Here is a 25,780-nt window from a genome sequence, read left to right as displayed (position 1 = left end):
AGATGAAAGAATGGAAACTTAAGAATTCTCCAGCTTTGTGCAAACATTCATTAGGAAATGTGGTTTTTGTTAGCAGGATAAACCCTTACAGCTGTTATTCTTTCCTATGCAGAGTATAGTTTTTCCAGGTGTTTTTGCCTCCAATCAATATATCAGTGCACATGAAGTAAACAAGCTGCCAAGGCCGTCTGACTGCAACATGCAGTCGAAAGCGTCTCGGCAGACGCGAGAGAGTCGGTGCGAGGAAGTCAGACCCGATTAACAGAGCACCCGGAGATAAAAGAGAGAACACTGAGACATCAAGTGCAGGCTCAGACCTCAGATAGAGACAGGATCAAAGGAGAAATATTCAGGTCTCATGACACATTAAGAAGAATATATGAGCAGAAAGGAAAACGAGAATGAGTGAGAGATTGCAAGGGTTATCAGCTGTATCAATCACAGGTCCATGAACTTACCATGCTCACAGGTGAGTAGGGTCAGAGAGGTGCATGACATACTAGAGAGAAGCCTTATACACTGTCATTGCTACTAGTTTAACTGGCTTTACCTGGTCATAAACCTGTAAACTATTAATCCTAACTTTGATATATAGGAGGCACTGATTAAACACATTTAACTGTTTCTTTTGGAATTTACAAAGGATATAAAACTTATTTGTTGGTCGGGATATATAATAAAAATATGTCACTGTGTTGTCTGTGCCATGGGGAAAAAAACTGAATGAAAGGCAGATGTGAAATATCAAAGTGTGACATAGATTTTAAATCAGAGGTAATTATAGCAAGCTTACATTTATCAGTCTGGTTAATAATAACTTATAATTTACAGATATTTAGTTAATGTAAATATTCAACACCCGATCTCCTTGACAGTGATCACCTTCTGTATGAATTTTACTGACTAGCAGAGATCAGAAGTGATTCTTAACAGATATTTTTCCTATTAAATGCACATGTGGAGTTTTCTAGAAGTGCTTTTAAAATCCTTTTTATTTTGTTATTAAGTTATGGAAACTTAATAGAATCCGGCAGTGTTTAAAATAGATTTATTGCACACATTTGTTTATTTTATCTGCTTTGAAAATCACTTCATTTTGATGTTTTATTGTCAATTCATTTTACTTTTGCTTGTTTCGAGGGTTCGGGTTTGCTCATTTCAGTTTTAAATGAATAGTTTTATTTATTTGGAGTATTTGCTGAGTCGGCATTTATGAAGTTCAGAACAGGCAGCACAACATTTAATGCCATACAGATGTGTCAGTCTTAATAAACAGACAAATCAATGCCTCCTGATGTTTGCTGGGTTGACAAATTTGACCACACTGACAGAGACTAAAGGTAAGGTCATTTCCTGTTTAACTCTGTTTTAGTTTAGTTATTTAAAAAAAAGATAATAATTTTAGTTTTCTTTTAGTTGTTACTTTTTTCACATCTGTTGGTTTAGCTAACTATAACAGCCCAGCTCCTGACACACTACCGCTGTCCCTTTGGCTCACACTACCCTTAACCAGTCATCAACCACGGAGTCGTTTACCTTTCTTGGTGAAAAACTCTCGGCTGTACTTCCCAGCAGCGACCACTTTGCGTGGGACCTTCCCAAGGAGCTCCATGATCAGAGCGATGTGGTCTGCCCACCACCACATACGTCACAGAGGGAACAAGCACGGTTCAGCATTACGGCATGCACACACATCAACACGCACATACACTGGCTGAATGGTACCGACACACACTGATGCCTTGGGGTACACCGCAGACGCGCTTAGAGACCGATTGGTAATGCAGTGAGAAGCTTGTTCTCGATGTTTTAATCATACTTTCAAATCTGATTTTACAATGGTCTGCCAGTGCATAATTTCTGTCCCTCTCAGACATCCGTGTGTCCCAGTCCCACCAGCTCTCTGGCCAGCGCTACCTCTTCTGTTGAAGAACTCCCGGGAATATTTTCCGGAGAGCGCAAAGTGCCTCGGAATACAGCCCAGCAGCTCTATGATGTGGGCTATGTGGTCTATGGAGGAGAGAGGCAGGTCGGAGGAGGGAGAAGGGAGAGAGAAAAAGAAAAAGAAGAGGAAGGGGGCAGGAAATGTTGACAAAGAAATAGAAATATAAAAAGAGTAAAGCCAAAGACGGTAGAATTAATCGAAAGAAGGATGAAACACAGTGTAAGAACATTGTAAATACAAAAAAGGGACAATTACAGGTACAAAACATTGAAAAAAAAAGGAAGTGTGAGGTATAAAAAGATGGGGGGGGGGGGGCATAAGGAAGGGATAAAGAGAGGGAGGGAAAAAAAAGAGTCAGACAGTAAAGGAAACAGCGTGTGTTAGTGAGCTGTGCCTCCACAGGTGAGGAAATGAAATGAATAAAGTGACATGTATTTAGATTCAGATCTGAACGAACTGGATTTTCAATCTGGCCTCAGTAGCGGGAGATCAAAGGTGACCCTCTGTAAATAAGCATGCCAGAATAAAACTGACACTGGCTTATTGCCTGTGCAGAACAGGAAGCAGGGAGCCAACTGTGTGTCACATGCTCTGAGGGGAAAAAGACCCCCCCCCCCTGAAAACACAGCACAATGAGCTGAGACAGATCAAAGACCAGATGAGGGGAAGTGATAAAGAGAAATGTGGGGGTGAAGCTGCACAGTAATGTGACATGTTTTCGCGAGACATAACATTTAGAAGAATTAGTATGATTAATGACTGGAGTCCACATGCAAAGGATGGAGAAAGACCAGAAAACAGATACACGTAATCTCACAGGACACTTGGCTAATGTTGGGCTAAGGTTTGAAGTGTGGGCTTGGTGTGGATGTGTGGAGGCACAGCAGCAGATTCAAGGGACAGAATTTAAAGTGGATAGAAGGATGTGGGGAGAGGGGTTGACTAAACTTTAAACTAAACTGATTTTGGCTATTTTTTTAAGTGCTAACAATACAAACTACCTTTTTAAAATTACAGCTTTTCTCCATTATCCGATAAGACACAAAAGCCCCAACATTATTGCATAGGGATAAACAAAAGTATATTTTTCAAGTCTTTTTCAATTATTTATTCTATTCGTCCTTTTATGATTTCAGTTCTATTTTAAAATCTGTTTTACATTTCTATATAAAATTGATCAAATAGTGGAGAAAAACTGTGAAGCTAATTATTTACGCAGTAATATCAAACAGTTTAAACACTTTGCACCAAACATCTCCAACATTCAGTTTAAAGTTTTAAGATTAAAAATATTCAGCATTAATTCTCCAGTGGAAGCTGCTGCTCCTATATTTGGAAATAAAACAGTTTGTGCCATAAAGATTTAAATACTCACCCTCATCGCGGGAGTAGTCTTCTCCAGAGTGAGGCTCAAACAGGTAATCTCCAGTGGCCAGCTCAAATGCCTACAGGAGGACATACTGAGTACGCCTCTCAACGAATGATTGCAAACTAGTACAGCTGCATATATGTATGTAATAATGTTATTCATGTGTGTTCTCCTCACCATGCAGGCGGTGCTCCAGATGTCAGCAGGAGTGCTGTAACCCGCTCCTATTAGGACTTCGATGGAGCGGTACTGCCTTGTCTGAATGTCCTCTGTAAAGTGCTTATGCTGTCCGCGAAATAAGAGGAGAGGAAGGATATTTGTTACTAAAATTTTTTATTAGGATCTATCAATAAAACATAGTCCCCGTCTTACATCTTGATATGTTTTCGTCTGATCAGGGTCCACTTGTCTTTCATCTTTGGAAACCAAACCCTGTTAAATTCTCCGTGCAGTCCTGCCTTGCCGAGTGCAGCTGGCTCAGTGTGTGTTACAGTCTCGATCTAGACATGTGTGGGATGCTTTTATTTACACTTTCATCTGTTGTTTTGTGAGACTGTGTGTAATTGTTGTGCGCAGGATTTGGGATCAGATTAGCGCATCTGAACGATGGGTTCTAGCGGCGTTAGCTGCTGGAACGCGCCTCCTGCCAGTACATTCGTTTCAACAGCCGGTCTCTAATAATGGCTGCTGCACACAAAAAAAAAAAAAGCCTGCTGAAAGCAGAGCTGTAATTGGACCGCTGAAGGAAACTCGGAGTTTGATGTTATGCTGCTTCTTGTTTTCCTCTCTAAACCTCATTAAAATATCTGGACCTGTACAACCTGTGGCGACTTGCCCGCCTACACAGGTTTCAAATATGAATTCTTACAGTGAATAACAATCATTTATACAGGGTACACAGAACACACCTCCAGAAACTCTCAGGCCTCTCTGAGTATGAAAGTGAGCTATTATGTCTTTAAAAACTACAGCATAATGCACCTGTGGTCACCTCTGGTTACAGCCTCTGTACAACTCATTATTCTGTTTGTCTTCAACAGAACATAAAAGGCTTCACCTTTCACTATTTAAAAATAGTCAAAATGAAATAATATCAAACTCCAGCTGCTTTCTTACCACCCAGCATGCATTTCCAAGATCAGCAATTTTGACTCGAATAGAGTCTGCGTTGCGCGGATCTAGAGGGTTGATCAGAAGATCTGCAGCTCTGGCTCTGACTGTCAGGGGACATAACGGGACAGCGCAGGATTAAACATACAGTAAGAGACAGCGTTTATACATGGTAATGTTCGAATAGGCGTGCATTTAAAACAAGGATCATTTCAGGTTTTTCTCTGGAAATCACGCCAGTCATCAAGTTACATGAGCATCCACTGACAGTATCACAAAGCCATGTAAAGAAGTAATGTGATGAGAAATTTGGCACCTTAATTCATTTACTGATACTAAAAAGAAGGCTGTAGATGGATGTTAGGTCAAAAAATAAAACCCTAAATGTATTTGGACACTAAAATGTAATAATGAGAAACAATATTATACTACATAGTAATAACATAATAGAAGTTAAACTCGAAACACAGCAGTGGTTATTCATGTTAGGGCGATCTATAAAAGTACATAAGATGCCGGTCTCAATTTTTAATTAAAATTTATAATTAATGTTGAGAGGAAGTCCAGCAAAACAAAATCGTGTCAATACTATATGAAGGCAATCAGATTAATGCAGATGAAAATAACTGACACGTAGTATTGGCTCAGTTTATTTTTTTTAATATTTCAGGATATTATTTTTACACACTGCTAGGCTTCAAAGTTAAATATTAAAATATACTTTTAGAAGGAATATTTTTAATGGATCAATAAATGATTGAAATTCCACTTTTTATTATTAATAATATTTTTAGTTTGAATGTTATATTATGTTTATTTTACATATACAAATCATGCTGTGATATTTCAAATATGCTAAGATAAAATAAAAAGTTTATGAAAAAACAAGATGGGACAACAGTAACACTTCAAAAGCAACTACAATAAGAGCTTATGATAACGGTTCATAATAATGAGTTTAAATTTGTTGTGTAGTTAGAACCACTGCACTGCACAAAGTTTACTCAGACTTGGACTTGTTTGAAGTTGGAGATAAATCCTGTAATTAAAGTAAAAGTTTAGAGCCAACTGGTGATACTGAATCACAACAAGGACTTCAGACAATCACTTCAGTGAGATCTTGAATAATGTTTGAGTGTTTCTGGGGGCCTTTTGAGCTTTTATTGTGATGGGACAGTTGAGGGTAGACAGGAAAGCTGGAGGAGAGAGCTGTAGGAAATGCCCAGAGCATAGCTGAACCCAGGCCTCTGCAATAGCAGAGGGATATAGGTTCCTTTCTTCAACTCTATGAACTATACTACCTGTTGTATGTTCCCTAACAATAAATAATGGTAGAAACTCTGAGGCACAAGAACTAAAACATATGTATTGATGGCTTGAAATGTTTTAACCACTGTTGAGGTGAATAACAAGACTGTATAACAAGAAAAATGGTGGTAGCAGGAGAAATTGTAAATGGTATATTGTATTAAAAAAGAAATAAAAATGTATTCTTTCAGCTCAGACAAACAATGTTATTTTACCAGTCAGGACTTTTTTATTACCCAAAGCAAGAACACTAACTCAAATAAACAGTTTTGCACCAGGCTATGGGGGAAATGAATTTACTGCTAAAGCAAATAGCATGAATAACCAGTAAAATCAGATTAAAAAAAAACATTAAAAGGCTTTTTTATGGGTTTCAAACTGAGGCAGAAATGAATAAAATGAATTAGTGCTACTGTCGATGTGCTTTAGTAATTGTCTCATGTTGAAGTGCTGTGTTAATACGTACACCGATGTGGTGAATTGTCACAGTGCTTACACAACAACGGCTAAAACTTTAAAATTAACTCTTAGGCAGTTGTTTGATATGATGGTTGTGTTGTAAGGAGATTGCTTGGCTGGTGTCTCTCTGTGCTGGAGCTATTGGGGAGTCTGATGAACTAAACCAATCCAGCTTAGTTGAGAGCAACTTTGTTGTTGTTCCCAGATGTTGACTCCAGTTCTTGTGGAGTACCCCTGACCATCAGTGGTTTAAATAGAGATAAACCATTAACCAGCAACAAAGTCCAACTCATCTGGTCATAATTATCTCAAGAGCCACTTTAATAATGTTTAGTGAGTGTCTTTGTCAGGTCGCACACCTATCGAAGCATTTGGAGCAGTCTAAGAGTAAAGCTTTGTGGCAATTTCCAAGCGTCATTGGTCTCTTTTTTGCGGGTGATGCGAGCTAATGTCTCAGTGCTTCACATGACAGAGGTGTGCATGAGTCAATGGGTGAGAGAGATTGGAGTGGACAGTGCATTAGTGGGCGGTGGTCACAGTGCTTTAGCCCATCACTCCATCACAAAACAGTTACTGACATTTTTAATTTGATCACATCTGGCATATTAATTTTCATGTTATACCTGCACCGGATGGTTGCTACACCCACTATCATTAAAATCAGTACTATTTTTCAGCCATCGTCGTTTACATGCTCAGTATTAAAGTCTGAGTTTTGAAATTGCTATAATCCTATCTTACCTTTCGGTGTGTCTCCCGTGCTCGAGGAGGACACGGTGCGACTGCGGTCTGCAGTGGGGCTGTTGGGTGAAGGTCCTGCTTCAATGTCTGCCGTACCAACACAAATGGTGTTTCCTGGCTCGGGATCCAGAGGCAAGTCGGGAAAAATGGGAATTGTACCTAGATGCCGCTCACTGGAGCCATTGGTGAGTCCTGGCTCTCCAAGCTCGCCGTTATACATCTCATAACCAGAGCTCAGAGAGTTGTCCCTGTCTGTGTAGCTGAGCTCAGACTCCACCAGGGGGCAGAGAAGAGGCTCTGGGGTGGGGGAAGGAGGCGGAGGCGTGCCTGGGTTTGGTTTCAGTCCCTCAGAGCCTAACAAAACATGGCCGTTGGTTTTGACCGAATTGGTTTTATTGATGTGGGGTTTGATGGGGGAGGTGTTATCTGTGAGGAGGTCAGTAGTCGTGTCATCATCCTCCTCTTCCTCCTCCTCTTCCTCCTCTTCTTCTTCTTCGTCCTCCTCCTCCCCCTCTTGCTTCTTTGAAACCTCTTCTTCCACCACCACCACAACCTCCTGCTCTGTTTTGCTCTCACTCTTTGGCTCCTCTGTCTCTTTATCCTCCTCCTCCTCTTCTTCTTCTTCGTCTTCTTCTTCTTCCTCCTCTTCCTCCTCCTCCTCTTCTTCTTCTGCTACCTTTTCTTCTGTTTCCTCCTCCTCATTCTCATTCTCTCTTCCTTTTAATCCCTCTTCCTCCTCTGCCTCTTCTGGCTCAACCTCTGCTTGTGTTGGATCTCCGCTGCCTTCCTCTGAGGCGGGGGGAATAGGGGCATCTTTTTCAGCGACAGGCGTAAGCTCCTCTTCTTCTTCCTCCGCCTCCTCATCAGGGTCATCATCTGTGATGTGGGTTGCCTCGCTCTGCTCCTGGGGAGGTGCTGCACCTAACATGGAGAAAAAAGGAAAACATTATAGACAGTTGGTGGGCGGGAGGAAGATGTACAGTAAGTGGAATCAGACAAGATGTAGGCAGAGAGAAAAGGAGCATGAAAAGAGAAGAAAGATCGGAGTGAAGGTAGCAAAGCGAGAATACAAGAATGAAAGAGGCAGAAGGTGCAGAGACAGAGGGTGGAGGAGGGAGACGGAGAAAGACGTTTTTCTTTCTTTCTTTTTTTTTCCCTCTCGTGAATCAGCCGAGGCTTCCATACACAGCAGGACTAGCGTGGGTTGAGTGATTGGAGCCAATCCACATCCTATTCATTCACAGACAGACTAAAACCAAAACCATACAAATACTCACACGTGACGCAGATCTGTCAAAGCCAAGATCTGCTCTGGGATAACTCACCTTCTAGCTATTCACAACCTGAATACATTTTTTTAATTAATTGCTCACTTTTCCCTCAGTGTATTTGATTGGAAACAATAAATGCAACCAGAACGTTGCATTACATCCCCGGGCTGCAGGAAACATTTCCTTTAGCTTAAATGGAGTCCAAATAAGAGCTAACTAACAGATTAGGAACAGTTATCGGACGCGGAGAACAATATATGTTCGACTTTCTGCAGCTTGTCTTCAGGCTTCCGATTAACAGTGTTTTATTTTTTGCAACATTCAAGCCCGCCTGATAATCAGACTCATTTGCCAATTTGTCTCACTTAAATTGAGACAAAGTGGCAAATTAAGTTCATCTGAAATCTGAAATGCTGACGATGATTCAGAGCGCCGAAAAACAGGCTGTGAGGAGGCAATGCAGCAGATTCGCTGCAAGTAGCAAACTAATTTACACAGCCTATAAATAGCCTACAGGATCACAGGAAACCACCAAACAAACATTAAGCAGACGTGACAGGGAATGTAAATGAGCCGAAGATGTCGCCAACTGGTATTTGAGTTTTTTTTCTGGTGGACCGTAGTCATGGTAACCTTTTTGAAGGAGGAGCGGGATATAAGAATGCATATAACATGATAATAACAGGTGTATTTATGTACTTTTGATAATTATAATGAGAAAAGTGCCTTTATGCATTTTTCTATTCCAAACAATTACAATTATAAATGATCAAAACACCTGAGTCATATCTGACACGCTGAAGCACTACTGATTGATTCACAAATGTCTGAATGTAGTAAAATTGCTTATCTTCACAGTCACCCTGCAGTCATGACTCACATGTATGATTAGTCAGCCTGATGGGCCTCTCTCCTCCCTCCTCCTCCTCCTCGTCCTCTCCGTCCTCCTCATCGTCGTCGTCATCGTCGCTGTCTCCCAGGGACGTGCTGTGGCCTGGAGGCGGTTGCGGCGGCTGCAGCGGTGAAGGCAGGTTGCGGTCGAGCGTCGCCTTCTCCCCTCCTTCTTTGGCCTTCTCTTCCCTCCTCTCTGCCTCCCTCTCCAGGGCTTCAATCTCCAGCATTCGCCTTTCCAGAAGCTCGGCTTGCCGCTTCTGTTTCTTTTTCAGCTTCTTCTTCTTGTTCTTGGAGATCTTTCCAACCTGAAGGGTGAAAAAAGAAAAGAAAAACACAAAAGAGGGAGAGAAAGTCAGTGAAAAGGGAAAACAAAGAAATAAGAAAAGGTTTTGATACTTTTGAGTGTTGTGTTTTCATTTATATGTTATAGATGTTCACTGAACCGAGCATCAGAGCTGCAGTTTTGTGCTTTCCATTTCAAATTTTAATATCCTCTGAGCTTCAACTCTTTAAAGTTCCACTTAGCTTAGACAATAGTTTTGCATCTTCCATCCATCCATTCGCTTCCGCTTATCCTTTTCAGGGTCGCGGGGGGAGCTGGAGCCTATCCCAGCTGTCATAGGGCGAGAGGCGGGGTACGCTCTGGACAGGTCGCCAGTCTGTCACAGAGCCAAGACAACCATTCGCACTCACATTCATTCACACATTCACACCTAGTGGCAATTTGGATTATCCAATTAACCTATCCCCACAAGCTGCATGTCTTTGGACGGTGGGAGGAAGCCGGAGTACCCGGAGGGAACCCACGCAAACACGGGGAGAACATGCAAACTCCACACAGAAAGACCCCGGCCTGATGGTGGAATTGAACTCAGGACCTTCTTGCCAGAGGTGGGACCAAGTCATTGTTTTGCAAGTCTCAAGTAAGTCTCAAGTCTTTATCCTCAAGTCTCAAGTCAAGTCTCAAGTAATGTCAGGCAAGTCAGAGTCGAGTCTCAAGTCACTGGTGTAAAAGTCCGAGTCAAGTCACAAGTCTGAAACTTTGAATTTCAAGTCCTTTCGAGTCTTTAAAAAAAAAAAACGAAAAAATAATGTTGCAGTTATGCTAAATGTAAATATTAGACCATGTAATTTTAAAATCTGTGTTTTTCTCAACACATGACAAAAGTGAACGTAGAAAATATACACAAATTGTGAAATTGCACCTCTTTAAAATGCAGCTCAATTAAACCTAGCTCCAAGAATAATTTTCACCGACAGTTCTGAGATAAGCTGCATGTTATTCTTGGATGCGGTTATAGGACCGGCTTTAAAATCGCATGACAAAAATATCATACATATTAAAAAAAACTGCATCACCAACGTAGCCTGGACAACATTTGCTAGTTAGATGAAGTCAGCTATCTCATCGTAGCATATTTATATGCATATTTATAATCATACGGTTCTTGGAGTGAGTGCATACACTCATGAAGTTTAGTAACTTCAGGTCACTGCAACAAGCAGGTACAGTTTACCGACGGATGGGTGCAGGACCTTGAAATGCACCGTGTAGAACGAAAGACCATCGTACGTATCATAAGTTTACCAGTCTCACAAATCGACGTCATAAATACACATTCATTAACCGTTTATTAATAGGATCTTTGAGCTCAACGGTAATTAATTAGTAGTGGAAATAATTTCTGGTAGCATCACAGAAATGTAGCAGTGACAATAATACTGTATGCTGTAATCGTACTGGGCAATTAGTGATACAAAACAACTGTTTTATCCTGTGAATAAAAGTATATGTTTTTGTCAATGCACCATAATAACAGAAGCGAAACGCAATATTGTGTCAGGACAATTCACTATTTATGCACAATAAACACAATAAATAAAGGAGCATAGCGCGACAATTTCTGTTCAGCGTCAGACTTGCTTGTAACCTATATCACCAATTATGTTAAGAAAAATGATGTATTAACTACTACAAAACTCTGACCTTCGTGTAAATGCTTGGAGCAGACTAACCTGTGAGCTGGAGTGTTCTGGGACGTTATATTTGACCTTTGAATGGCTGCAATCCAGGCCATCCGTCGCGTCTTTGTTACTTCGGAAACATGGCTTGAACAATTTCTCTTCAACGACGTAATCCGATAACAACCGATCTCTTTACCCGTCGGCTTCCCGTGGCTGTCATGCGACCGGCTATTGCAGTTAATAATACAACGGCTTCTTGACATTTTTGTGTTTCTTTTTATCGCTGTATAACTGATTTTAATTAAAAGCCTGCGTGCGCTAGTACCGCTTGCCACGAGTTCCCAGAATCCTTTGCGGTTCTACCCGTGAATGACGTCACATTTTCAATCTCTATATAATATGCATGTTAAATTTTATATTTGGGGTAAAATATCAAGTCTTTTCAAGTAAACCGGTTCAAGTCCAATTCAAGTCCCAAGTCATTGGTGTAAAAGTCCAAGTCAAGTCACAAGTCTTAGAACATTTTTTCAAGTCAAGTCTAAAGTCATAAAATTAATGACTCGAGTCTGACTCGAGTCCAAGTCATGTGACTCGAGTCCACACCTCTGCTTCTTGCTGTGCGGCAACGGTGCTAACCACCGTGCCACCGTGCTGCCTAGTTTTGCATCTTTCAGTTACATTTTTGCTGTTTAGTTTTATATACTTACATTTCTGTTTTTATTTGTTCCAATGTTAGTTTAGCCTTAAATTATAATATCTAAATCATTTATCAGGGGCAGGATTGTGTGACTGGTGAGTGTGTCACACATACACTATGTTGCCAAAAGCATTCACTCACCTTTCCAAATTATTGAATTCAGGTGTTTCAATCACTTCCATGGCCACCATATAATCAAACAGCTAGGCATGCAGACTGCTTCTACAAACATTTGTGAAAGGCTGGGTCGCTCTCAGGACCTCGGGGAATGATAGGACACCACCTGTGCAGTCCAGTCGTGAAATTTCCTCATTTCTAAATATTCCACAGTTGGCTGTTAGTATTATTATAGCAAAGTGGAAATGATTGGGAACAACAGCAACTCAGAGTCAATAACTATTGACCTCCAAACTTCATGTGGCCTTCAGATTAGCTCGAGAACAGAGCACTGAGAGCTTTGTGGGGTTTCCATGCAATTCAAAGTGCCGAATGCAGTGGTGTAAAGCACGCTGCCACTGGACTCTAGAACAGTGGAGATGGGTTCTCTCCAGTGACGAAACACATTTCTCCATCTAGCGATCAGCAATCTGGGTTTGGTGGTTGCCAGGGGAACGGTACTTGTCTGACTGCATTGTTTGGTGGAGGGGGGATTATGGTGTGGGGGTGTTTTTCAGGAGTTGGGCTCGGTCCCTGAATTCCACTGAAAGGAACTCTTAATGCTTCAGCATACCTAGACATTTTAAACAATTTCATGCTCCCAGCTTTGTGGGAACAGTTTAGGGATGGCCCCTTCCTGTTACCACATGGCTGCATGAATACACGGATGGTGTGGAAGAACTTGACTGGCCAACACAAAATGCTGAGCACAACCCAACAGAACACCTTTGGAATGAATTAGAGCAGAAAAGATGATCCAGGCCTTATCGTCCAACATCGGTGTCTGACCTGACCTGATGTGCGTCTGGAAGAATGGCCAAAAATTCCCATAAACACACTCCAAGACTTTGTGGAAAACCTGCCCAGAAGAGCTGAAGCTGCTATACCTGCAAAGGTTGGCCCGACATTATATTAAAGCCTATAGATTAAGAATGGGATGTCACTCAAGTTCATATGTCTGTGAAGGCAGCCCAGTAAATACTTTTGGCAATATAGCTTATCCTGCCTTATATGGAACAACAGACTACTAGCTACAGGTAAATAACTCTAAATGAGACAATTAGTGCGTTGCTTTTTAATATTGTGCTGTGCGTGTCTGTCTGTGTGTGTGTGTGTGTGTGTGTGTGTGTGTGTGTGTGTGTGTGTGTGTGTGTGTGTGTCCCATTTCATACTCACATCTGTTGTACTCACCGGTTTGAGCTGGGGGGCTGTGCTAACTGATAAAACAGAAAGCAAAAAATAGCAATCAGACACTTTCAAGCATCACTGTCATCAGTCCGTCACACAACCGAGGCAGAGGTTTAAGAGTTAAGAGTGCAAATCATGCATGTCGCCGCATGTATGGTCATTTAAAAACCTGAAACACTCAGAAACAAAAAAGTAAATCTTGTTATCAAATCGAGAAAAATCACTTTCCACGCTCTTCCTGTATTGATAATGTTTATGTTTTATTCTTTTTAATGCCTTCTTCTTCAGTTATTCAGTTATTATTAAGTCCTATCTTAGGAGCTATGCTGAGCTGCTAATTGAAGTTAGCTTATCATAACGCAAGCAGTGTAAAGTACTTTGGCATTCGTGTATAGCAGTCATAAATAAATAAAATAAATTTCTTCTCACATGAAGCAGAAATAGATGAAATTTCACTATAAAACACATGTCTACACTTATTTCTACACTTATGTTAACGTCAATTAAAAAAAAAACGATATACTGCTTATCTTCAATCAGAGACAGCGTGTGTTACTATGAGCACTTGCTCTTGTTTTGACAGTTGATGGTTTTGTGCCTGACATCACGCGTGTAGAAATCTAAGCAGTAAAACTTGTTACCCCGAGGCTCAAAAAGACCCTGTTGGCTGATGCAAGCAATTGACAGTTCACAGGGGGTTCACCAAGGGACAGGGGTTCATGTGGAGTTCATCAGGAATAATTTTGAGAACTTTTAGGGGTTTTTTTTAAAGTGGAAGAACGTTTTGACAAGAGATGGGTTAAAAAAAGCAACAAATGTCTCTGTAAAGGTAAGCAGGTGAGAAGAAACTCAAGGCTTCGACACTTCTTGTAGGAGTACGTCAACATTAAACATAAGAGAAATCTGTAATAACAAAGAAGTAAGAAGTGTAAATGAATACACTAAACAAACAGACCTCACTCATGCTATTTCTGATAGGAGGTAAAAACATATCCCAAAAACTTTTAGGTTTTGTTCTCTTCTTAATTTTCGTATAAAATACCCAACCATTTGGAAACAAACGTAAGTATAACACAGTGCAGTTATTTTTTGAGAAATACCTGAATTTGATTTTTTGCTTAAAATTGACACCACTGTCACCTTAATACGGTGTAGCTACAGTCATGTAGGAAACCCCAAGTACACCCGTAATGCTTCATTAGAAAAGGATAAGTACCTGCCCAGTGCTGCAAATCAAATGCACTTGATTAACTGATCACTTACAAGTGTGAGCATCCGTCTATAAAAACAGGAGGTTTGGCAGTTTTCTGTTGTGGAGCATTCAGGGTTCTGTTAACATATTACATCCAAAAATTCACCACAAGGTCAGACCATGCAACGCTCAGAGAAACTGCAATAAACTCAAGGAGCTACAACTTAGAGTCTGCAGATCTCAGTTAGCATGGTAAATGTCAAAGTGCATGATAGTACCAACTAGGGCTGGGCCATATTATACCGTTCACGGTAATACCGGTATAATGTTAGGCAACGATAGGAAAATGAAATATCGCGATAGAATATGAGTAAAACGCGCATGCGCAGTGCCTTTGTGTTCATACGCACATGGCCGATTGTTGAGTGAAACAAATGAACCAGAATTGGTTTGTAAAAATGGTGCAACTTCAGTGATGTGGAACTGGTTTGGTGTTTGTCCGTCAGATACACGACAAAGCACATTTTTTTGCAGAACAGGCAAGCGGCCGTCGTTATTGTCGTATTTGTCGGACTAAGATGCTCTTAAATCTGGGAGTAATCTGGGTCCTAAACTCTCAGTGATGCTTCAGGTCAAACGAACACTGCAGCATCACTGAGAGTTAAAAACTGTCTAAATTCTTTCATCTTTAATAAAACGATCAGCATTGCTGCTTTACCAGGTGTAACTATGAAGTTTAACTTCCAGGCATCCATGAAAACAAAAGTTATTACATTTAACGGAGTTAGAAGTTAGCAGGAAGCTAGCGGAAGTTAGCTCGCTAGTTTCGCTAGTTACCCAAGCATGATATAGCATGTTCTGACTGAGAGATTTCTGAAAAAATTCAAACGTACAGCTCTGCTATCACTTCCAACATAAATGAAGACAGGAAACTAAACAGCAGTGACGTTTGTAGGGTTACTGAAGTTGGGCTAGCTGGTATATAATGATGTGCTACGTGATCGCTAGCGACACAGCTATGTTAGCATAACATAAACAGTGAAGCTGGAGGACGAACACTAACACTTTTCCACTTATAAAAGTTAACGTGCCTGATAGTTAGAGACAAATGCAATCGCATGGCAGGATGCTGTAAACAGACCAAACTTCAGTCAGGAGAACAACTGAGATAATCCATCCACAATAGAAGGTTAGTCATTAATATACTGCAACAACATGGGAATAGAGCAGCTGCCAGAGAATTCAACATTAATGAATCAATGGTACAGAAGTGGAGGAAGCAAGAAGAATGAGTTTAATAAAGTTTGATTTATCTGACTGCTTTGTTTCGCTTAATGTGCCTTATAATCCCGTGCACCTTATGGTCCGAAAAATACGTACTGCACACTACAGTTTAATGTTGCAAAGCACCTCTTTTTAACTTCAGTGGATATTATTATACATGGTTATGCTCAGGATATGTCAGCACATTTCTACTGGAAATGCCTTTTGGTTAAACTTTCAGCAAGGAATTTGCATTTGCACTGTTACATTTTTATAAAGCTTTAATGTACATAAAAACCAGTTTCTTGTTTAAGTGAAAATAAAAGGAAGGTTGTCTTTTTGTAATGTAATGTTGTGGAGTTGTATTTTGTCTGGCATCAATTATATCGTCAGTTATATCGTTATCGCAAATTTTCAAATATATATCGTGATAAATATTTTTGGCCATATCGCCCTGCTCTAGTACCAACAGAAAAACACAAAGTATTGCTTGTTTGGAAAAGTTGCCATGAGACGTTGTGCTCCCTTTAAAAAGAACATGCCAACACAGCTTGCGTTTGCAAAGTTGCATCTGAACAAATCAAAAGACTTCTGGAACAATATCCTTTAGATAGACAAGACAAAAATGGAGTGGTTTGGCCACGTTTGGTGAAAACCAAACACAGCATATCGACACAATCACCTCACACCAGCTGTCAAGCACGGTGGTGGAGGGGTGGTGATTTGTGCTTGTTCTGCAACTATATAACCTTTGAATCTTTCAGTCACTGAGTCCACCATGAACTCCGTCAAAGTATTCTAGATTCGAATTGGAGGCTGACACCTAAAGCTTGGCCCAAATTGGGTCACACAACAGGACAATGGCTCTAATTTAGGTCCGAACTTACTAACAGTGCGCACACAAACATTTCACACAGACCTGATTCTAAACCTTTTTATACTTAAGGCACAGTAAGTGTCTGAAGGGAAGCAAAGCTCCATCATCCTATGAATTCTCATCTTGATCTTTCCTTTTTATTTTAATTTTTTTACACTTTCAAAAGTTGGCCTTTTTCTGTCTTCCTCCTCGGAAACTATTTACTTTCTCCTTCACTGTTGCATTAGCAATCTTATCTCTAACAACATCGTCACTGCTCTCTCCACTTCACCTCAAGGTAAACGTGTTTCCTTATATAGAGAAATAAGGATCTGACTGTATTCAGATAGCATGCAGATTGAAAGCAGCAAGCACAAACACTGATTCAGGATGCATGGCAGTAAGAAGATCATTTTCCAGTGTGCATGTGTTGTAAATCTGATGGCAATTTTGCATGTGAACAATTTATTGTACCAAATATGTTTCCATTGTTATGATTTATATATGTATAAATACATATATAAATCATAACAAACAGAGCAGCAAATGTACAACAGAAAGCCTGAAAAAGAATCAAGGTGCTGATGTATCAACAGCTGATATTATTTATTTGCTAATTTATCAGTATTATGATTTTAAATGACAATGAAAAACTAAAGAAGTGATGGAAGAAACTCCCTCCAACCATGTTATGAGTGCTGACATGGGTTAGCAGCGACAGGGCACTCCTCAACTTTCCTATAGGCAACACACGTCTACAAACACAACACCTGGCTGAGTCGGGCACAGCGTAAATAAGTAAAGAAGTACAACAAATGTTAGAAAGAAAAAAATATGGGTCGATGTAACTTAAATACCAGATTTTAAGATGACCAAATATTGTTAATGATATCTTACTCACAGCAGCAAAGGTCCCTTTAAATAACCCTTTCTCTGAAAATACATGTGTGGAGAATGAAACGTATCGCTACCTGCTGATCCAGATGGTGGTGGAGCTCCAGCTTTCTGCCATTCAGTTGCTTCCATGGCCATACGCCTAACAAAGACGTCATCTACACACATCAGGATGTTCTCCGGCTTTATGTCTGTGTGGATGATTTTACACTTCGTGTGGAGGTAGTCCAAGCCCTGCAGGACCTGCAGACACATCAGATAGACAGACATTTGTATGCTTCTGCCAACCAGTGAGATTTGGTGACTTTATCCTTTTACCATAAGTCGTAATTAGCATGTGAACAATTAGTTGTGACCAAAACATGAGGTGCGTTAGCTTGACTTTTCTTCTTTTACCACCTACATCAATTTTTGTTCTTCCTTGAATCAAAAACATATGAGAACTAAATCTGAAGAAACTCTTTCAAGGTGTTTGCGATATCCTGGAACGAGAAGGATCGACACATATAACGAAGCAACTAGCAACCTTTAACCATAATGCCTTTAGACATGGTTGTTTAGCACAGAGGCATGAAATCATGTTCATACTTCTTGTTTAACCATGGATTCACAAAAAATGCAAACATGCCTCTTTTCAGATCTCCTTCTGTGTCTCTCTCCCTTTCATTCACTCTCTATTAGTCAGCTCAACCATTCTTTAGATGCTTTCCATTCTCCGAGGGCGGCGAGGACAGAAACTGTTGATGTTTTCCTGTGTTTCTTTCAATTGTATCTGTTTTGAGGCTTTGAAACTGAAGTGAAGGACAGTCTCATTCAATTTCTACTCATCTCCAGCTCAGCTTACAAGAAGCTGGCAGCAGCTGAAACGCTCAGCTGATCAGCTGGTTTGTCATCCCGCTTCTCAGAGTGGCGGCGGTATTAACGTTTGAAGTGAACATTAGCACAAATGTGTATTAATTGGCTGTGTGACTCTATCCACCATCTTCAATCCTCATTAGTCAACATATGACAGGCCGGGACACAGAAACTAAATTAGTTAGAAAATGATGTTAACCTGCACCACCAAATGAATTATGGAGAGAAACAGAACACATGTAAAGTCTCTGTATTACAATACACATAAAAAACTGTGCAAAAGTCTCATTTCTTTACATATCACTCAAGATCACTTAAAAAAACAAAACAAAAGATCAGCTGGCTCATTGGAAGCAAGATCTAAGAAATAGAGGTGGTTGAGAAGATCATCTCAACCAATGGGTATTAACTTCACACCTGCAGTAACAGCTGTTGGAGAAACAAGGATTGATTGGGTTACTTTTGCAAATGCTGGACTGCAATGTTGGTGCTAAATTTACCCAAATTTTGTAAAATATTCAGTCATTTTATTATGCTCTTAAATACAATTTGTTACTTGTGTGTGTGTGTGTGTGTGTGTGTGTGTGTGTGTGTGTGTGTGTGTGTGTGTGTGTCCTCACCTGTCTGATAATACTCTTGACACACGGCAACGGGAGACCTTGGTAGTTGGATTTAATAATCCATTTCAGCAGGTGATGACCCAGCACTTCAAACACCATACAAACGTCTGCAACTGGGAGTTAAGGACTCACATCATCACATCTCTGTCCTTTCCATATATCCAAACATGCACACGCACGCTTCTTGATTAGGATACGTATCCCGTTGACTCCTGAAATCTTGAAGTCATCTATCAGCTGTACCACCATATCCTTATTGGGATCGCTGGGGTCACTCTCTCTCACCTGCCGGACAAGACGGATAATGAGATATGGTAAACATCTCAGGAGGGACAAAAAGAGAATGACCCTGACAATAGGAGGATGAAGAGAGAAGAAAAACAAAGGAAAAAGGCCTGGAAGATAGGAAAGGAGGAAAAATACTCGAGCACGAGCAAATGTGAACAGAGGAAAGAAAAAAGACAGGAAAGATGGATGTGGAAGATAAAGCTGCTGAACACCAGATTATAAGAGGCCTGACTTCTTCACCTATCATGCAAGACAACTTGTAAGTGTATATTTAAAGTCAAAGGAAAGAATGGAAGGGTGACGTAAGGACAGGAGCTATGGGGAAAAATGGCAATGGATGCAAAAATCGCTGAGAGTTATAATAAGAAGCAAGAACAGACGGAAAGACAAAATTAAGACGAGAAAATCCAAAAAAAGCGAAAATGTCAAATTAATCAGATTCTCACACATCGCAGCAGTTTGATCTCATCCAGGGCCGTCTCTGTGTAATGCTGAGCGCTCTTCACCACCTTCATCGCCACAAAGTTCTTCACTCTGTAATGCCACACGCACACACGCATCATTTTTATTTTATAGTGACTCACACGCTAACAGGTTGTTGAAGCCAGCAAAGCTGATTAATGCCACCCCGTGAGAGAGATGAAAATAGGAATCACCGACTGAACCAAGTATTAACGAGCAACGTCAGCCTAGGCTTTGCTGGTTGTCATTTACACTACCCACACTGCCACTGGAAATGGATATGGATGAGCTGTGTGGCATTTAATTAACATTAAACAATCTTAACATTGTGAAATAGCACAACACTGACACGCCTCTTTGTCTTCCTCACGGCCCACATTTAAACTCTTTGTAATCAGGTTATCATGCTGAATATATTCAGTTATTACCATCTAACCACGTTCTGTTACATTATTTCAGAACATTTGGCGTCTATTGCTTCATTTAGCCATTTTTCAAAGAAATCAATATTTGCTAGCTGTAGACTGAAGTGAGTAAATCCTTTGTGCTTTGTTTTGTTACAAAGTGAACAGGCACAGTCTGAACTGGAGACAAACCAACTTCAGATTTCACTTCACATTAATGGTAGCGTGTTTCAATACGAGCAGATGAAAAAGAAGAGTGGAATTTCTCACCTACGCCTATACTGTTCTCATAAAAACTGCTAAATGTTGACCTGACATTCATTGTGCATTTACACGGTGCACTATAGAGATTGCACAGGCCCATTAAAGAGGAGCGCTGCACTACAATGTTATCCTATGCCTTCTGTTTCCTGAACTATGGAAACAATTCCTGGAGAAAGGACGAAACAAAAACACTGAAAGAACAGAACAGAAAACATGCACTTCAGAAGCCACGAGTCAGCGATCTAAAGAGAACAGAGAAACGCATCTCATCAGGCAACAGCATGCATTCATATATTCAGTGAAAAATTCAGTGGAAAAGCAACAATTCATAAAAAGAGAATGAGTGGTGAGTAATGCACATCTAAGACTGAGAGATGGGGAAAAAAGAGGTTTATTCCTCTGATATTGATTCGTGTGTGGATTGCTGTATGTTTCAAAACATGTATTGTGCTGTTTATGACACATTGATGGCCTCAGCCACTCCAGCTCTGTCCTAGCCAGTCCCCTAGAGTAGAGGACCAGAGGAGGTGGGTAAGAGGAGGACGTTAGCCAAGCTAATCTCCATTGCGGGCAACAGCCGCTCCCCCTCCATGTGACTGTAGAGGCCCTGAGCAGCTCCTTCAGCAGTACACTGTTACAGCCACCGTGTAGGACGGAGCGCTATTGAGGTCCGTCATCTCGACACAATTCACACTGTAAAATATGCACACCTGATAAACACCTGCTAAAAATATATTTTATTCCAACTGCATTTTGTGTATATATAAAAAAATCTTTTTTTATATTTTTTCTTAGTGTGGGAAAAGGTTATCATGGTTAACTCAAACTAAACTAAAAAAGACAAAAAACGATTTCAAAATACAAACCTATAATAACTCCGATGTGGGGTTAATAAAGTTTATACATATCTCTTCAAAATGACATACAGTGAAAGGTCAGTATTTGTTGGGGACCGTCCCTACAGTAACCCAACTCGCTAGCTTATGACCACCATTAGTGTAATTAACACTGGTGAATAAATTAGTTGGTGTGTATGTGTGCGAATCACTGAAAGGTGACACTGGGCTGATGATACCGTTAACCATCCACCTCGGTTGCCTTGTCAACACACAAACAACATCACAGTGTAAATAGATGGCTTAGATGCCAGCACAGGGTGGTGTTGCTTGCAGCTGCCATTGTGGTGACGTGCCAAATGTGGTCGAAAAAGGGCATATGCAGTGCAGACGGCTTATGTGAGGCAAGCGGATGAGAACAAGCGTTGCTGTGCACGGGTGTGAACGAGAGGTTAGGAGTATACGAGCGCTCTCTTTTTTCCTAGATCAAGTGTTGTGGTTGATGTGTGTGTGGTTAGTGTGTGTGTGTGTGTTTATGTGTGTGTGTGCGCACACAAGAGAAACATGAAGCAGAATCTGAAAGCCTTTGCTGTATATAAACATTAATGTGTGACTCACTGGATGTCCCAGCATAGCCATACGGTGGAGAAGTGGCCCCACCCCAACTTCCTGATCACATGGTACCTCCCGTTGAACAAATCCCCGATCTTCACCGGATGGTACCCTCCTGAGAGAGAAAGGGGAAGGAGAACATGAAGGTTACAGTCGATAACCCTGCCATGACATGAAATCCATTAGCGAGTAAGAAGTGGAGGTAGGCCAGCAGGTGCATGGAGGGAGGAAGGGTCAGACAGCCGATTTCGCACACGAACTCTGCAAAGTGGATGAAGTTTGAGCACCGTCTGAAGCTGCCCTTTCTCAAATGTGGCACACGACAAGAGATTCTCTATGTCGCACACATTCACACCTGGAGAAACTCCAAGTTTAGGCAAGAGGAAAGAGCGCGCAGGAGGCTGCTCAGCTCTAGATTCTCACCTCTTCTATTCTCACATGGGCCGAGGGAAAAAAGAAGGTTTGGAGTTTTTTGAAATAGCAAAGCAGCAGGAAAGCACAGCAAAGCACATTTTACAGCCAGATGGGATCTATTTTTGACTATATATGTATATTTGATTAGATTATTCTGTTTTCTCTCTGTATCATGGATATATGTTTTGTTTTTTACAGTCTATTTAACATTGTGTGCACGTGCCCAGGGACCGCTGATATAAATATCTAGCTGCTAAACCCGGTAAAAGGTATATTTACTCCTATGAGATCAACCTTTTTTGTGCATGGTCGCTGAAAAGTAAAGAAAATGAACTAAAGCTAAACGAAGCTATACACAAATACACAATACAGAGACAAATGAAAAACTTGATTTAAAATCTATAAAATTAGAACATTTGTCTTGACTTAAATCAATTTTTGCCAGGTAAAGCTTGCTAAGGCAAACCCAGTCTAACACAAGCTGGAATAAATCCTTCAGTTTTTGCTTAAAGTGTCGTTCACAGCTTTGCTTTCCTTAAATGCACTTTATGGGTCTGGTTGTACTGCATTATGCAGCAAGGTGTTTCTGAAGGCTATAATAATGTATTGCAGGATTGCCATATTAATTCATTTAGTAAGGTGTACCTAATGTCATGGCAAATGAGTGTAACCAATTCCTCAAGTCATTACTGAGTCAGTTGAATTAAAGCGCTTAATATTTGCTGGTTCCAGCTTCTAGTGCTTCAACAGTGTTACTCACCAAAGCATTCCTAAGCAACACTACCTCACAGCTTTTCTTGAGTCATTAGGTTTCAGGTCAGCCTTGACATTTTCAATGAAACTAAACATTTCTTATAAACACAAAGTGCTGTATTCACTTTTCCTAAATGGGTTAAAAAGTGCACCGAGTGCTTTAAAAGTCCTTTAAAAGGTTCAGACGTAAAATTGAAAAGAAGCCAAACAACATAAACGAGATGTGATCTTTCCTCTTTTCTTTTTGTCTTTCATTTCACTGAAGTGAGATCTGACGCTTCGACTGTGCTTCTTCCAAAACACTTTCTAAACACAGTGAAAGAAGCCATCTGGGAAAAAAGGAGAAAAGTTTCACTTGAAGTGATGTTCATGGTATGTGATCGAAACATGTTGAGGTGTACTGATTAAAGTGAAATACAATTTTACAGAGTGATGCACCATTTTGAAACGTGGCTGCGTTATAATTAATGCTTTGAATGTTGTAAAGCTGCCTTTGTCCTCCTGAGCTGTGGCAGGAAACTCGGTTCATCTCTGACATTTTGGTAAAAGCCGAGCAATTCTGAATTGGCTGTTATAATGTCTGCAAACATGAACTGCTAATCCCATCAGGATGGAACTCTGGAGAAATAAGGTAGGAAGACGAGCCGGTGAAGACGGTGTGGGCCAGGGAGGCCAGCGCAGAGCTCCATAAGACAGAAGTGTGGGCTGGGACAGACGTGCGCATGTGACTGACCTTTGCAGTAGTCCGCGGGGTCCTCCTGCTCCTCATCGTCGGAGCCCAGGATCTCCTCCTCCGGCTCTGGGGGCCCAGCCGGCTCAGGGGGAGGTGGAGGGGGCGGCGGGGGAGGAGGAGCAGTCACCGGGGCTTTCTGCTGGGTGTCAGGCCTGTGAACACAACAGTGACACCAACGTTGGAAAGCTTTTCACCAGAAATCTGCCTTTCGTCTACACATTTAACTTTTTAGTATTTTATGGGGTTTTTTAAGCTATGAATCACAGTGAGCACTACAGTGGCCTGAACGTTAAGTGCAGATGACTAATAGTAGAATAATAACTTGTGACATTTTCATACATATAAAATGTCAGCCCCGGAAGTGTTGCTGATTGGCATCGGCACCGAGTTCATGAAAGCTTTTAGATTTGATGTAACGAACAAACTGTGCCAGACGGCTCGTGACGCCGCGTGACGTGTTGCACGTCTGCTTTTGGAATAAATAAAAGACCAACGACAGCAAGCATGAACATCAAAAATCAGCGTTGCACAACATTTCAAGAGTAAGTCCGCTGTCTGTAGCATGTGAGAAGCAATATCAGGCAATCATGTTCCAGCAAAAACAATCAAATGATATACAGTAAAGCATTTTCTGCATCACAAGCCCCTTATTTACTTTTAATACAGTTTAAAAAAATGTCTAAAGGCCTGTGAAGCAAAGAGGCCAAAACAAACTGCAAGTAATTTTAATGACGTGACAATTATTATTACCTCTGTAATTCAGTTTCAGTTTCAAACACAATGAACTAAAAAAAACAACCTTAAACTAGAAAATCTTAACTTGTATTCATATATATAATTATTTACTCATTTGCATTGATTATAATTAAAAAATACTCTTAAACTGTAAACAACTGTGAAATCAATGATGACTAAACACACGAATAAATATATACACATTTTTTTTAACATTATTTTTTAAACAGCTTATTCATTTATTAAAAATTATCTTTTTTTACATTTATACATAGAATAAAAGCTTAATAAGATATTTAGATTGTTTTATTTGCACTGAATAGGACTGCGTATACTTTTCTTGTGCTTTTGAAATAATGAAGATTTCGATTCTGTATAAAGTTATCAGTCAGTCTAAACCATTGGACAGATATTTTTTATAGCTCAAACACAGTCAACTATAGCCAATCACATTTATCCTCAGACACAAATCTGCAGAAAAAAATTAATGTTTCCCCTCCAATAAAGCTTTAAATCCTGGAAAAATATAGTGCCGAATAGAAACAGTCAATAGGTCAGACAAAGTTTGCTCCTAGGGTCATTTCCACAGTCACTTCTTTCAGTTAACAACCTTGTTCCACTTCCTTTCCCTTGTCTAAAACAGAACTGAACCCATGAGAGGGAGAAACGCTAAATAGGTTGCAGGACACAGGCTGACTTATTCTCCTGGCTTGGCTACATTTTGAGCATTTAGCTGGCACACTTATCCAGGGCACGGAACAATAACTGATCACAAAGTTTTCACCGTTTTGCTTTGGGACCCTGCCATGGCGCATGTGGCTGTTTGTGTAGATTTTGAGCACATGCCTGCAATATTTCTGTACTGGGAAGGTTCCACTAAATCAGCGCCAAACCGACACTTTTTGTGCCATGCATCAGTCTGTTTTTTTCAAGCTAATGTACAGAACGTAAGACATTTTGTATGTGTCATTTTTCTCTGTCGAATTAATGCGCAATCCTTTTGTAGTTTAGTGCAAAACACACACAGAGAAGTACAAAACACGAGTCAAATGCACAAAAGGAAAAAAAGAGTTTGTAAAGAGTTACTTATTTCACAAATGAAACAGCTACAGAGCTTAATTCTGGGCCAGCTGTATGAAAGTCTAATATTGAGTCTGCTTCTGACCTCTAAAATCTCATGAAATAACTGGCTCTGTAATAGCTAAACATCTCCATTTTTTAATTTTGGACTTGGACAGGTAGCGTGCAGCAAGAGTTTCACAGATTTCTTGCTGAAACTGTTGCCATCTATGGCCAATAAGAGCAGCGAGAGTGAACCAAAAACAGTAAAGTTGAGGCCTGAAGAAGCTAAACAATGATGTGAAGCGATAAAACTCTGAAAAGATGTTTAAATATTGTGCTGAGCTAACATAATGTTATATAGCCACCATACCATATGGCATGCTGTGTGGCACAGTGTGAACAGCAAAGCCGGAGCTCTTCAAACTTCTGCCAAC

General features: G+C 40.4%; 1 protein-coding gene across 9 annotated transcripts in view; it reads right to left on the bottom strand.

Annotated features, from left to right (window-relative positions):
- The window catches only part of srpk2 (SRSF protein kinase 2), a 77,285-nt gene that overhangs the window by 4,655 nt on the left and 46,850 nt on the right, over nucleotides 1–25,780 (bottom strand). For 4 of the 9 annotated variants that reach the window (XM_085412712.1, XM_085412711.1, XM_085412715.1 and 1 more), the window contains 13 exons: nucleotides 23,550–23,701; nucleotides 21,656–21,764; nucleotides 19,518–19,605; nucleotides 18,981–19,068; nucleotides 18,784–18,890; nucleotides 17,386–17,551; nucleotides 13,092–13,132; nucleotides 9,084–9,402; nucleotides 6,933–7,853; nucleotides 4,431–4,531; nucleotides 3,492–3,599; nucleotides 3,321–3,390; nucleotides 1,537–1,629 (listed from right to left, as the gene is read on the bottom strand). In XM_085412712.1, coding sequence (XP_085268838.1) covers nucleotides 1,537–1,629; nucleotides 3,321–3,390; nucleotides 3,492–3,599; nucleotides 4,431–4,531; nucleotides 6,933–7,853; nucleotides 9,084–9,402; nucleotides 13,092–13,132; nucleotides 17,386–17,551; nucleotides 18,784–18,890; nucleotides 18,981–19,068; nucleotides 19,518–19,605; nucleotides 21,656–21,764; nucleotides 23,550–23,701 — 2,363 coding nt within the window. Of the gene's footprint in view, nucleotides 1–1,536; nucleotides 1,630–1,917; nucleotides 2,011–3,320; nucleotides 3,391–3,491; nucleotides 3,600–4,430; nucleotides 4,532–6,932; nucleotides 7,854–9,083; nucleotides 9,403–13,091; nucleotides 13,133–17,385; nucleotides 17,552–18,783; nucleotides 18,891–18,980; nucleotides 19,069–19,517; nucleotides 19,606–21,655; nucleotides 21,765–23,549; nucleotides 23,702–25,780 lie in introns of all 9 variants that reach the window. The other 5 variants (XM_085412713.1, XM_085412710.1, XM_085412716.1 and 2 more) reach the window with 4 other exon arrangements.

Source organism: Rhamphochromis longiceps, linkage group LG7 (assembly GCF_057381845.1).
Source record: "Rhamphochromis longiceps isolate RC_006_pf linkage group LG7, R_longiceps_female_GT1.1, whole genome shotgun sequence".
Classification (NCBI taxonomy): Eukaryota; Metazoa; Chordata; class Actinopteri; order Cichliformes; family Cichlidae; genus Rhamphochromis; species Rhamphochromis longiceps.
The sequence above is the reverse complement of the archived record's forward strand: the minus strand, read 5'-3'. Positions and strand labels throughout refer to the sequence as shown.